Raw genomic sequence first — 14,189 nt, forward strand, 5'->3', positions numbered from 1 at the left:
TGCGAGTCGCTCGGGGCACCCGCGAATCACAGGATGGGCGGAGAGGCATGCAGCCCCCCGAAGGTCAAGAGGGGGAGACCGATCCGCCAACCAGCAGCGGTAGCGGCAGCAGCAGCAGCAGCCGCCGCGGCAGAGACACCGGGAAGCGCCGCCGAACCAGCAGCAGCGGCGGATGGCCGGGAGGAGGCCATGGAGGTGACCGCATAATTCAAGCGCCTGCTGCAATGCAACCTCGGTAGGTCGAGAAGAGCGCAAGATCTGCTCCTCCAGACCATCCGGGAGAACGAGGTCGCCCTGGCGGCGGTGGCCGAACCGCACCGCATTCCCGACTCGCCCAACTGGATCGGGGACCTGGACGGATCCGCGGGGATAACGTGGACGTCAGCCTCGGGCGTCCTGCTGGACCGTGGCAGCGGCTTCGTCGCGGTCGAGTGGCGGGAAGCAGCGGTGGTGGCGCTATACGTCTCCCCGAACATCGACCTGGCCGCGTACGGGGACTTCCTGGATCGAGTCGGCGAGTGCATCGGAAGATGCCTCCCCCGCCAGGTACTCGTCCTCGGGGACTCCAACGCCCACTCGACGCAATGGGGAAATCCCAGGACCAACTCCCGAGGAAGGATGCTCACCGATTGGGCAGCGGGTCTGGGGCTCCTGCTGGCGAACAGGGGCTCGGCGAGCACCTGCGTGGCGTGGAGAGGATCCTCGGTAGTGGACATCACGTGGGCTACCCCGGAGCTGCTCAGGCGAATCCACGACTGGAGAGTGGCCGAGGGGGTGGAAACGCTGTCCTATCACCTCTACATACTGATGGAGGTGGCCCTGGGGGCCGTAGACGACGTCGGGAGACGACGACCGGGAGAAAACCGTCGCCGCCCGCCACCGCGATGGCGTCTCAAGGAGAGGGACAAGGAGATGCTACGGGCGGCCACGATCGTGTCCGCCTGGATCTGGGACGCCCGACGGACGACCGAGCAGGGAAGCATCGACGAGGAGGCGGAGGAGCTCCGAAGATACATGACCGCGGCGTGCGACCCCTCGATGCCGCGCTGCGTCCCGGGGGGTGGACGCGACCAGGGAACGTACTGGTGGACTCCGGAGATCGCGGAGATGCGAGAGAACTGCGTTCGGGGCCGCAGAAGATTCCTAAGGGCCTGTCACGTAATTTTTAGGGTTGGTTGGTGGAAATAAAATATAGTTGAGTCGTAACACAACAATTAACTTTGTTTTAATCAACCTTTATTGTGAATTCACCAATCACAATGTAACACGCACTGAATTAACATAAATCACAATTCACTCCAGCTACGTTATGTAACACTTAGTTACAACAATACATTAAGTACGCGACTTATAAGGGTAGAGACCGATATAGATATGTTGACTATTCTAAGGATACAAAATAAGTGAAGTTTTACTGACGATACTGTGTCTGAGGAAAGCTAGGGGTGGGTGTGTCTAAGCACACGGGACTATCGGATTTGTTGATGACAATTTTGGTTAAGGAAGTGAGGGCAGTAGACACCATCTCCGATTGGATAATAGGACGGTTGGTGGACCAGGAAGGGTTTTAGCCGCCCTCGCGAGAAAGTTGCCAACGGAACATACCAGATGTGGAGAAAACCAACTTTCTAAGCTAACACGTGGTAGACAATAAACGTAAAGGGAAATTTAAGACAGGAAATGCTCGCTTGGTCCGAAGGACCTTAACTATAAAAATGCCCCTGGCCCCTGGTGGGCACTTAAGACTATTGAGGGTGCGCGCCAAGGATATGCAGACATCTGGGTGCCATCCTGTCCGTGGTGTGTGGCCTGGTCTCTGATATGAATTGACGTTACAGGCCCGTCGTCGCAGACTGACGTGCGACGAGGAAGAGATTTCCAACTGCTACGAGGAGTACAGAGAGGCGAGACGCACGCTTCAGTGAAACATCAAGACCGCGAAAGCTCGGTGCTGGACGGAGCTGATCGAGGAGGTCGAATCCGACCCGTGGGGACGGCCCTACAAAATAGTCACTAAGAAGCTACGACCTTCGGCGCCCCCGCTGACCTCGGACATGGATCCGGCGTTGTTGGACAACGTCATCGGGACGTTGTTCCCGCCGGAAGACACGGACGCGAGCCAACCGGCGCCACCCTCCCCCTCCGTCGACGACGACGACGAGGAGGCGGCGACGACGACCGTGTCGTGTAAAATTAAGGTAAAAATAAGGAACTTGTTAATTTCCGAAAAGGAGATTAAGTTCTTTTTATTTTTTACTCAATTTATACAATTTTTTCGGTTCGCGATGATACACTTTCGATACTTGGATTAGTTAAGAATTTTTTTATTAGACTAACTAGATGATTTTGAAGGGAGCATTTATATTCTTCCATTCGTTGGAGTGGGAGAAGGTTTTGTTTATACTTAGTGTAAAATTCGGAGAACGGCTGGAGTGATCGAATGCCACTCAGGCGGCTGAGAACGGGTGCTGACCGGACGGTCACACGCGATAAGGCGTTCGGAATTTCGGTTTGTTATATACAGTTGCTCGAATTTCGTCTGTGACAACCGCAACGGGATGGAGCGAAGAACTGCGAGTGACCGACGAAGAACTCTTCGAAGCAGCCAGGAGGACGGCATCCCGCGACGTGTCGCCGGGCCCCGACGGAATACCTGGCAGAGCGTGGGTGGAGTCGATCGTCACCATGGCTCCCCGCCTGCGACACCTGTTCACCAGATGCCTGGAGGAGGGCGCCTACCCCCGGACATGGCGGACGGCCAGGCGAGTACCTGCTAAGGATTCGGCGAGAGGCGACGTCCATCTGTCACCACTGCGAGGAAGAGGAGGACACGGCGCAACACACGCTGGAGTTCTGTCCGGCGTGGGCGGAACCACGACGCGTCCTACGACTCGAAATCGGCGAGAGCTTAACCCCCGAAGCGGTCGTCGCGACCATGCTCAGAGGGCGCCAGGAGTTCGCCGCCATCCGCACTTACTGCGAGCAGGTCATGCTGGCGAAGGAGCGGGCGGAAAGAAACCGAGAACGAGCCCGCGATCCGTCCAGGACATCGCAGCACCCGAGGAACACAACGCGCCACAGGGGCGCGACGCCGCCACCGGCGCCGCCGCGGCCACCGTAGAAGCGCGAAGAACCAGGAAGAGGCGTCAGGGGACGGGGTCCCCAGGATGACGCAGCAGGAGCGAGGCGCTAGGGTGCGTGGTCCCCCCCCCCCCCCCCCCTAGCGGTCAAAGAAGAGCAGGACGCCTCCCTTCGACGAAAGAAGAGATAGACGCCCGGGGGTAACCGGTAGTAATTCGGGAGAGATCCCGGGTGCATCTCGACTCAGGCGTCAGGACAGGCCACCGTGGAGTTTTAGTCGGTAAGAGTCCGACACTACCCGCTAGCGGGTGTCCGTGAGGATTTCTCCACGAAAAAAAAAAAGGTGTAGGTTATGATGTAGAAAAGTGTCCGAAGGTCGGGGGTCCATATCCTATCTCTGATGTGGACGGAGGTGCGTCACAGCCTTGGTGTATGCTATGATGATAAGGTGGTGATGTCTCCAAAAGTGTCCGAAGGTCGGGTGTCGATGTATTATCACTGATGTAGGATGAGATGTGATTGATGTCACAAGAGCTTGGTCGAATATTAACTTTCAACAACTCTTTTCAAACTCACCAGTCACAAGCCACGGTTTACTGAATACATCTTTTTGGAAAATCCTTTTTAGATTTTCGTACAAGGAACATGGTTTGTTTGACAAGGGATTTTCTTTTGAAGCAATTTGGGGTGACAAAAAGGTCTTTTTGTTAGGTAGCTTATCAATAAAAATGTTTTATTAATGACGTAACTGGAACGATTACTAACGAATTGAAATAGAATCGACGACCAAATGGAATATATCTTCTTTTCAATTTTCATAAATCGAAAGCCCTATGGATACGTATAAATGTTTCTTTTACTCGTAGTAAATTATTATTATTCTATTATACGTGTGTATACTACAGAAGGACCATACTAATAGGCACCAACAGCTTTCATCTAACATAATATTTTCATGGAATCTTATAATCATTTTCGCCTCATTGTCTCCGAATAAGTCGTATTTAACAACATTTCGAATTTCGATTTGTTGAAAAAGCCGCTCAATTTGATGCACAAATTTGACTTCGCAAATCGCCTTTTTGTACTCCCCGTACTGGCGAGAACGAAGATAAATGTTCGGCACTGAGCTACTGCTCAGTTGCTACGAGTTAATCCTCGTTTTGCTTCAAGTAAATGAAACGCTCTAATCTGTAAGACGCCCATAAGATTCGGTTGACGGTGGCTGTTTCGTGTTAATCGGTCTCAATTTTCTAATTTAATTATTGTGCTCGATTTAATGACATGGCGATCTGGTCCAAAAAAAAAAGTGACTCCTTTTTTTGCATTGATATAAGATTTTTATTTTTACGTATGAAATATGGCGAAGAAGTAGTGACCTCTCTTTTATCGATGTAATCATATTAGGGGAACGCAGTAAATGGCTTCTGCAATATCATTGAACTATTCGTATCCCTCGATTAATCAAGTTCCCCTAGGTCAGTGGTTCACAATTCTTGAAGCGTTTATCGATTAAAAAATAGTTCTAAATCTTCTTCGATTTTCTCCAAAGAATTTTCAAATTGAATATTTAAGACAACATTTAATGAATTCAAATTGAAACGCCTTATTTTATCACGTAAACGATAATTAGGAAAGAGAAAGAATTCGTATTCTATATAGAATATATATTCCATGCAAAGTGTTCCAACAATTTTTAAACCTTTACAAATTTTCCATAACATACTAAAGGAATGTCAGTAATTTGTCATCTCAGTATGCCAATTTCCTTAAATTATGCCAATTGCCAATGTATGCCAATTTGTATAAAATTTAAATCTACCTTTTATTGGTAATCTAAAAATCATTACTTTCTTCAATAATATAGGAAATAATACCTTACAAATTGCTCAAGAAATACGCAAAATGCGTCGAAGGTAACCTAGCCAAAAAGATAATAAATAAATAAATAAAAAAGAAATAAATGAATTTAATAGTAAACATGTGGGTACTTGTTGAAATTTGCACCATTTGACGCGAGCAAACCGTTCGAAAGGAAAACACGTTCAGCCGCCAAAGCTGTGGAATTGAGATCACTTAATTCCGTTTGAATCCATCCATTCTCGTTTAATGGCCTATTTGTTTTCAATATCATATCATTTCCAAACATATCGTTCCCGAAAGGCGAAACAAAATGGCAAAACAAATGTGAATACATATCACGAGCGAAGCAGAAGTGCGAAGGTTCTTCGGAACGATAATAATAAAATTGCATGGGAACTATGGATGGAATACAAGGCAAAGGTGTAAATGGTATTATAAGCTTTGAAACGACCGTATGGAACGAGAAAAAATTGATCAAAAAATTGAGTTAAGCCCTTTGAAGCTAGGAACAACACGCTTTGATGTTTTGTTTAAAAGAGAGAGTTACGCAAAAATTGTATAGGTATTCCCTGAAGGTAAATCAGATTTTGTTGCCGAATAAATAAACGAGATTTCAAGTTTCTTTCGAATATTACAAATTTAAAGGTTTTGGTGGCATTTTATCATTAGTTCTATGATAATACAACTTTTTCATGAATTCTTTTATTATAAAAATATTACTTCTAAAATCCCCGCTTTAAGGGACCAAATCACATGGCTAAAATTTTTAATCTTTTTGATAGATAGTCGCTGTTGATACTTAACCGAGTATGGTCATATAGTCGGTTAAATAAAATTTCCATCCTTTCAAATATATATTATATTCGTCAGTGGTAAATGTTATCTGTGTTGGCATAGTGAATAAATATATTGACGTTCCGTGTTTTAATCAGCAGAATCGTAATCAATACGTGTTTTCTATGTGTATAGAGTGTTAAAAACTTACTTGTTATAGCCGTGGGAGATGGTGATCTGTTAGAAAAAATGGATTACAAAATTGATCTGGAGTATAATTTTCAAGGACAACAGTTTTTATTGCGTCATAAAGTTCTCATGACGAGGAAACAGAAGTGTTATAGTCCTTACACGGATATAACATGTTCTTTTGGAAAAAGCTGTTTAAAATTTCATTAACCTTTACTCTGTATTTATTATGTTGTTGAAAGTATGTTTCAAATAACAGTTAATATAAGCATCAAAATAAATAAACAACAATTAATTAGATAATATCGTAATAATATAATATAATGGGTGTAATAATAAATAATAAAGCTTAGAAAATGTGCTCTTGATGAAGCCGGTGAAAATTATCCTTTGTTCCGTAGTATATATAGGGTAAAACGAATGGTAGACCGCAGCATAGTGGTTTCCAACGATCCACACTTGTTCTAATTCCTCACTCAACGTCTTTCGTCTACGTCCATTGACGTAGAAAAAAGTAAGTTATTGTAATATCGGAATATATTAAAGGTGTAATTTTGTCCGATTAATTATAATTTATTAATAATGGATTGAAAATACAGATATTAGTTAGACAGAGAAACGATGTTTGATTAACAGGAAAACTAAATGCAACGCTCGTATTTACATCAAATAACTTGACAACTATTTGGTAACTCTCTCTCTCTCTCTCACTAGCAACTCTAACACTCGACAACACTCGCAACTCAATTCTAACGACTCTATGCTTCGACGTCTCGATCAACTCTGAACCTCGCCAATGCATTCCTGCTCGGTCCTGCACACACACACACACACACACACACACACTTTTCGGCTCACATACTCTGGCCTCTCGATTGCCACTCCTTGAAATATGAAACCGTACTTCTGTTTTGACGCTGCTTATCTTTTCTCGCGTCACTGTTACTAGGCGCTCTTGGATGTAAACAAAGCACAAAAAGACGGCGTACACGGTGTTTTCTAATTTCAGCCGATCTCCAATCAAAGCTATTCTACGATATTACATTATCGTATAATAATAAGCTTTTAATCGTTTAATAATAACTCGTCAAGTAGAAATTCCACACGAAGTATTGTGAAGAATAATACTGGAAGAAGATCTATGTTCTTACGAGATTGGCTGTGTACAACAACTTTGTTGGATAGATTGTATCGTTTGACGAAAATTTTATTGTTGAAAGTTAAGAAAGTTGGAAAGAAAACCCACGCTGTCTCGAAGATATCTTGTTTTTCAAATGCTGTAAATTGACAAATAACTAGATATTAGTATTGACATTATTTGATGTCATATCTGACTTTAAAGTATAAATAAAATCAATCTAGGAATTAATGAAATTTCAAACATTTTTTCTAAGAAAACAGAAGTTTTGTTCCTCCTAATGAGTATCACATGATGCAATAGAAAAATAATTTGACATTGAAAATCGTGTCAAGATCAATTTCGAAGCTATAAAATCGTCTTAAAAAAACGCCGTGATAAAAAATTTTTTGACACCTTGTACAAAGGTGTATATCAACGTAAGTGTACCTGTATGTCTATATTCGAGATTATTTATCTATTCAAGATAGCAAAGTCAAATACTATATAGAGGATTTAATTAATGTGTATATCAACGTATGTATCACTATATATAATACAATAATATTCTCGATATACGTACGCGCGTGATAGAAGGTCGTTCGGGGAAAAATGTTCATGACACCGATATAAAAATACCATATAGAGGATTTAATTAACGTGTATATCTACGTATATATCTGTAATATCGTGATATAATATATTTACAAGAAATGGATGATAAGAAATTAGTAATAATTCACAAAAAAGGATATCGTAGTAGAAATATTATAAAAAAACATTTTCTGTTTTAGTGTAGAGTTACTCCTTCTTACAGACAGTGTCGTACAAATCTGTACGTCTCTGAGAAAATGTAGGTATCTGAGCCCTTACTTCCTCAACAACTTTTAGATCTGATAGAAAAAAGAAACATACGAAGTAATAAGTAATGCTTACTAATAAATTTAACAAATACAGAGGAAGATGGCTAAATCGATAAATTAACGAGACTAAAAATTAATTACATCATGGATCTCTCGCTTTTAATTTTAAGCTGTAAATTACCGATATCGGTGACTTTTTTTTTTTATTTATTTGTTGAAATTTTTTTTTTTTTTTTTTTTTTTTTTTTTTTGATATCGGTGACTGCCATATTCTCTTGAATTTCCAAATCGTAAAGAATCTTTCCCCAGGGATTGGTCAACTGTGTATGTCCCCATGCGACGTAACTTGCTTAAGGAACACAAGCCGGTGATATGCAGGCAACGTATAATTGATTATCATTCGCTCTGAAACGCTGAAGTAATGACCAGTGCAGTGGTCCAGTGGTCATATTGAATGCCGCTGGATATATCAGCATTTGGCAACCTAACCCAGAGAAGCAGGAAATATGAAGCCACCGAATACCAATTAACTTCGTAGTTGCACGGTTCACATTCCATCATTTCTGAATATGCGAGGACAGTCCTCTTATTGTGCTTTTAATTCTTTTATTTGTTTCATTTTCAGCAAATATACTGGTTTTTTAAATTAAGCTTCTTTTTATACAGAGTTACAGATTATATTAATTTTATATAGAATATATTTAAGAAAGATATTTAATTTTTTGCTAGTTAAGTATTGGTCGATTAAGTTACTGTACCTTTGTTCCGATAAATGCGTGCCATTTCCTCGAATCTAATATCATAGCAAATGCCAATACCTATTTTGCAGCCCTTCACATCGAACGTCGTTAGGGAGTTACCAGGACTGAGTGAATCACTCTCTCGAAAAGTAATCTTATTAGGAATGTCGATGTCGAATAGATGTACCTAATAACATAAAAATGTGGTCGCTAATTCTATTGCTGCAACTTTTGTAATTTAATATCAAAGTTACCAACTCCTAAACTTTAATTATTTTTTATTTAATAACTGACAGCGTTTTTATCACTTTCTTTTATTAAAAAATCTTATCATTTAATAATGTTTAAAAAGGAGAAAAAATAAGTAGAATAATATTTTAAGTATGTGAAAAATGTATACAACAACAAACACATTACAACAAAAATGGGCGTTTCCCGTATCATAACGTATTTTATAAACCGTAAATTATAGAATTGGTTATAGTATACGTATGTACATATGTATATTCCTAAATTATTCCTAGATAGAGTCACTTTCTTCACCCCAATATTTTCAAATTCAAAGCCATAAAGGAATATATTACTTACCTTTCGGTGTTTTGCTATCAAAGTTCCATCGGGACCCCAAATAGTACAGGTATTGTACAATTTAGCGCCCTCTATTTCAGGCATCGTACCACCAACTACATAGATGTTGTTTTCTTTAGCTGCGTTCGATGAAGCAACGCTCGTTTCACCATCAGGAATACTCTCGGCGTATTTTGGAAAGTACTCTGCATTGCAATATTTCAATTAATGAAAAATAACTGTCTTTTGTTCCAACCATAAATTAAATTGAAATGTTTGTCAGTTTTTTATTTTTTAAATTATTAAAATAACTAAGTTTTATATTTCGACTTAATTAAATATGCAATTACTTAGCTAATAGTATATATAATAAATTGTTTCTACAGGTTCAAAATGAAAAATGAATATTTAGAAATATTTAATTACGACAATGCTATTTGTGTTAGCATCAGTGGCTTGTTACTCAACGACTTTGCTAGTACTTTTTGAAACATAAAGTTAGTTTTCAATTAACACTTATACTAGAGACGGAATTATAAATGCAAAATAATTGATAATACTAATTTATAAGTACCTAATTATTAGTATCTTAAAAAATATATTTATACAAAAATCACGATAATCATGAAAATGGGGAAATCCTATATTCTCGAATCAATTCACAATTTATTTTGTATATTAATTAGATTCCGCGCTCATCAGTACGTACTCACTCGTACGTACTCGAGAAAATGTATCGGCAATTCCTCGTACGACCAGAGGATCGGAAATATCAAAGGATATTATGGCGCAGCGCGAGTGGAGAAACAGAAACATATGAGCTTAACACCGTAATACTCTTATCATAGAAATAGAAGCAGTCCTCAATTCCCGCCCGCTAACTCCTATCTCCACCGATCCAAATGATCTCCTAGCTCTCACTCCCGGACATTTCCTCATTGGCGATTCATTAATGTGCTTACGTGATCGAGATTTCAGAGACATTCCATCGAACCGACTCTCCAAATGGCAGCATATCCAACAGCTTAAACAACATTTTTGGAACCGCTGGCATAAGGAGTATTTGAACGAGCTAACCAACCGCAATAAATGGAGCAAGGGTGGACACAGCATCCAAAAGGGCACAATCGTCATCCGCAGAGAGGACAACGTTCCCTCCATGCATTGGCCTCTGGGCCGAGTTATCAAGGTTCAACCAGGCGCCGATGGTGTCATCCGGACAGCTACAGTTCAGGCGGCAAAGAGCATTTTGGATCGGGGCGTCAAAAGGCTTGTCCCACTGCCAATTCAACCCGATCTCGAGAAACCCGAACAACTAGCCACCGAGACGAAATAAGATGGGAACTTCAACCACACCTCGCTAGTTTGATCGGTACCCTCTCAACGGGGGGAGAATGTTACGCCATGCGGCTTACAATAGGTCATATTCTTAACTATCGATCGCGGCACTATAATGTCGCAGACGGATCGTCGCGTCTGCCTGGCAAACAAACATTGTAGTGGCAAGCGCATGGTCCATTAAGCAGGGCGACTTCCAGAAACGTCGACTCGTGGCCCGTATTTTACCTCGCAGTAAAAGAATGTGGCGTGATCCGAACGTAGTGGGTGTCGCCTTCCAGAAAAAACGAAAAAAATCGAAAGGCGTTCAGAACTTTTCGAGAAGTCGAACCGTCAACACATGTGGTATGTCGCGCATTACTTATCAACCAAAACGCAGTTACATTTTTTTTGTTCCATTTATATCTTTCTAGTTAATAAGTTGTTGAAATAAACATTAATTTATTTGTGTTAATTCTGTGGAATTTCATTGAACTACCCTTATTATCATAATCGAAATAAGGGGATCGATCAGTTCGTGGCGTCGATTATTTAATCGTAACGGGAACTTACAACTCTCGTTGACGTGCTATCTCGCGATCGCGTCTCTCCGCGAACGGTCGAAACAAAATGATTCACCAAAAACTGTCCTGAATTCCTAAGAATTTATTTACCGCAAAACTGACAAAGTGTTTATTTAAAAAATGAGGTTGAAGGTAGTCCTTTTCTTTCATTTCATTCATTTTCATTTTCTTTCTTAAGTATGGCTAACACAATATCTAATCAATTAAAATTTTATATTTTCACGTGAAAAGTTTCTTTAGATAATTATTATCAACATGATGACTAACTCTTACGGATTAATACGTGTCTGTAGGGCAATCCGGTGGACTTGATCGGCTTTTTACTTCGAAAGTTGAGTAATCGGTGTCGCTTTCTTACGCATCTTTGAACTGTATAAATGTTTTAAAATTGTTTGATCCAGAATGTACCACACCGGACAATCAAGAAGGCAGGTGCCTTGACTACAGAAAATGTAAACCTCTGCAAGAAATATGGCAGATACAGTACCGTACAGCCACCGATTTTTATAGACGATCAGTGTGCAGATACCAGGTCAATGTTACGATCGTTTGCTGTCCGAACGATCCAAACAAAGAGAAGAGAGAAATTTTAATAAAAACTGTGTATAAGTATAAGGCTTTGCGACCACCATACTGTGGTTTTAGCAACGTCTCTCATACCAGGGTGGTCGATGGTAAACCAGCTGAACTTGGTACGTTTTATGTCTTTCTTTCCGATTAATAATAAGCCATTTACTGCAAAGAATGAACTTTAAAGGCATTAAACAGCACATCAATGTACATTTCAATTAGACTAAATAATAATGCTATGATTTTATCGGTAGTAACTTTACTTATTAACTTGAATTATTTCTTTCTTTTACTTCATGTTAGGAAGAGTATCTTTTTGCTTGAAATAAAAAATTGATATAGGAGTAATAATATGGATAGAGATCAAAAACTGTTAGGGCAGAAATTACACGTTTGAACTTTATAGTTCAGTATAGTTCAAATAGAAATTATATAGAATTATTTAATAATTTGTATTCCACTGGAATAAAAATTTAATTTCTGTCTTTATCAAATCTCTATTTCAGAGTATTTGTACGTATGTACTTATCGTCTGCTGTATGATCGAATATCGAATAGGTAATAATCGTTGTTACCCGTTATGTGACAAAAAATTACGTATATTCACAACTATGACTATTGCATTTTAGGCGCTTGGCCATGAATCGCTGCATTAGGTTTTCGTAATCCCCGAAACCCAGACAAACCACTATGGAAGTGCGGAGGTTCCCTGATATCGGCTAGGCATGTTTTGACCGCAGCACATTGTGCACATATGGATGGAATAGAAAACATACACAATCATAATATTGCCATTCTTAGATTGGTGGAGGAGGTGCCATTTTCGAGTAAGTCCTCAAATATATATATATATATATATATATATATATATATATATATATATATATATATATATATGCTATTGAGTATTGCTGAAGTATCATATCCTGAAATTTCTTACTGTACACATATATTGTGTCATAAAGCGTGTACAATTCTTTCTCATACTTTTGGTCATTCGTTTCCTGCATTTTCATTTATTTTTTTATTTTTCAGGGTACGTATATCCCATTTGTACGAAAGAGCAACTTCGTCGGCTATAACCCCCTTGTTGCTGGATGGGAAGCGTTAAGATATAGTAAGTGATATCAATTTTATAATAAAATTAAACAGTTCCAGTCTTAAATATCTTTCTCATTTTCTTCGTAGGACGACCACGACCTAATGCATTAATGGAAGTACAAATGCCAGTGATTAAGAACGCCGAATGCAAAATAGCTTATTCCAAATTTCCTAATGCACCTGATATCACTGATGGTATAATATGCGCCGAACATGCTCAGGGTGGAGAGGATTCTTGTACGGTAATTAAGTTACAGAGTTACTACAAACTATACGGTATCTGAAGACACGTCCATTCGAATTAACATCAAATCGACGTCTTAAACATTAAAAATAATAGATAAACACAATTTAATAGTTTTGCCCACTTCTCACACCTCGTTATGGTATTTAATCTAATTTCCTTCTAATCTTAGTTTTGCTCAAAATACATATAACATGTACGTTATAAATTGGAGTATTTCAATACACAAATCAATAGAAGATTATTACTGTATATAAGTATAATTTCAATGCAATTCGATCGATATATTTCAGTATCTTTGATTAAAAATTTAACGATCCTTTCAGGCTGACCGTGGCGGACCACTGCTGATACAACATGAATTAACCTCGTATTTAATAGGTATTGTGTCTTATGCTTATAAGTGCGGCACAGCTGGGTATCCCAGCGTTTACACTAGGGTCATATCGTACCTTGACTTCATTCTCCAAGCGATGCAATAATATGATATTACTGTTCCATAAATATCATTGTGTAAAAAACGTAAAGTTGGATTTTCTTATTGTGGAGATAAGAAACAGCTCAAATTTACATTGTTTTGTACGTTACAAATTATAGGCTTAAAATGTACGAAATGTAACTTTGAAACGACACTAATTTTTTACGCACGATAAACCTCCACGACTTAGGTATGTAAAGATGATAAATGTATATTAATTCTATTAATTTGGTAATAATAAACCAACTTTCTGAGAAGTTCTGTAAATTTCGTTTCTGTTGTATCAAGAGAATAATGGAATATTCCACTTAGATCGTATACTTCTTGTATGTACGTACAAAATTTTCCGGCTAATCTAAAACACTTCATAAGATAGAGAGCTTCTGGAAATTCGGACACAGAGAGTGCATAAAATACAAGATAAGTCTCGTGTCTTTCAAAATTATTTTTTATTCGCTAAAAACGTCCTGTGTACTCATGCAATCACATGCAACCTCGAAACTTCACTTATTTTTTATCACTTTCCAATTCAATACACAGTTTCTGCATTTTTGACTATATGTAAGAGAAATTTCCATTCAGCCAAAGGTGTACTTACGGATTATAGATTCCTATACGACTCTCAGTAAAAATTTATCCGCACTCCAGATAGTTAAAACTTCTGTCGACCGTATTGATCCATCTGCACTCTTCGTATGACG

The 14,189-nt window shown here is 39.8% G+C and overlaps 1 protein-coding gene and 1 long non-coding RNA gene across 2 annotated transcripts; one reads left to right on the forward strand and one right to left on the reverse strand.

Moving 5' to 3' along the window:
* Positions 1-4,715: 4,715 nt before the first annotated feature.
* LOC126877362 (uncharacterized) lies at positions 4,716-14,168 on the reverse strand. Its single transcript, XR_007694953.1, has 4 exons — positions 14,087-14,168; positions 9,216-9,400; positions 8,646-8,814; positions 4,716-8,371 (listed from the first exon to the last, which is right to left on the reverse strand). It is a non-coding gene; the product is annotated as an uncharacterized LOC126877362 (long non-coding RNA).
* LOC126877360 (venom serine protease Bi-VSP-like) lies at positions 12,564-14,080 on the forward strand. Its single transcript, XM_050640156.1, has 2 exons — positions 12,564-13,008; positions 13,337-14,080. The coding sequence occupies exons 1-2, from the start codon at positions 12,877-12,879 to the stop codon at positions 13,490-13,492; spliced, it is 288 nt and encodes a 95-aa protein (XP_050496113.1). The 5' UTR covers positions 12,564-12,876; the 3' UTR covers positions 13,493-14,080.
* Positions 14,169-14,189: the final 21 nt, after the last annotated feature.

Source organism: Bombus huntii, unplaced genomic scaffold (genome assembly GCF_024542735.1).
Source record: "Bombus huntii isolate Logan2020A unplaced genomic scaffold, iyBomHunt1.1 ctg00000151.1, whole genome shotgun sequence".
Taxonomy (NCBI): Eukaryota; Metazoa; Arthropoda; class Insecta; order Hymenoptera; family Apidae; genus Bombus; species Bombus huntii.

Bases quoted from the DNA above. Each gene is read 5' to 3' on its own strand.
- LOC126877360 (XM_050640156.1), top strand. From the start codon at position 12,877: ATGGAAGTACAAATGCCAGTGATTAAGAACGCCGAATGCAAAATAGCT. The intron at 13,009-13,336 runs GTAATTAAGTTA...CGATCCTTTCAG, and splicing joins GTGGAGAGGATTCTTGTACG to GCTGACCGTGGCGGACCACT.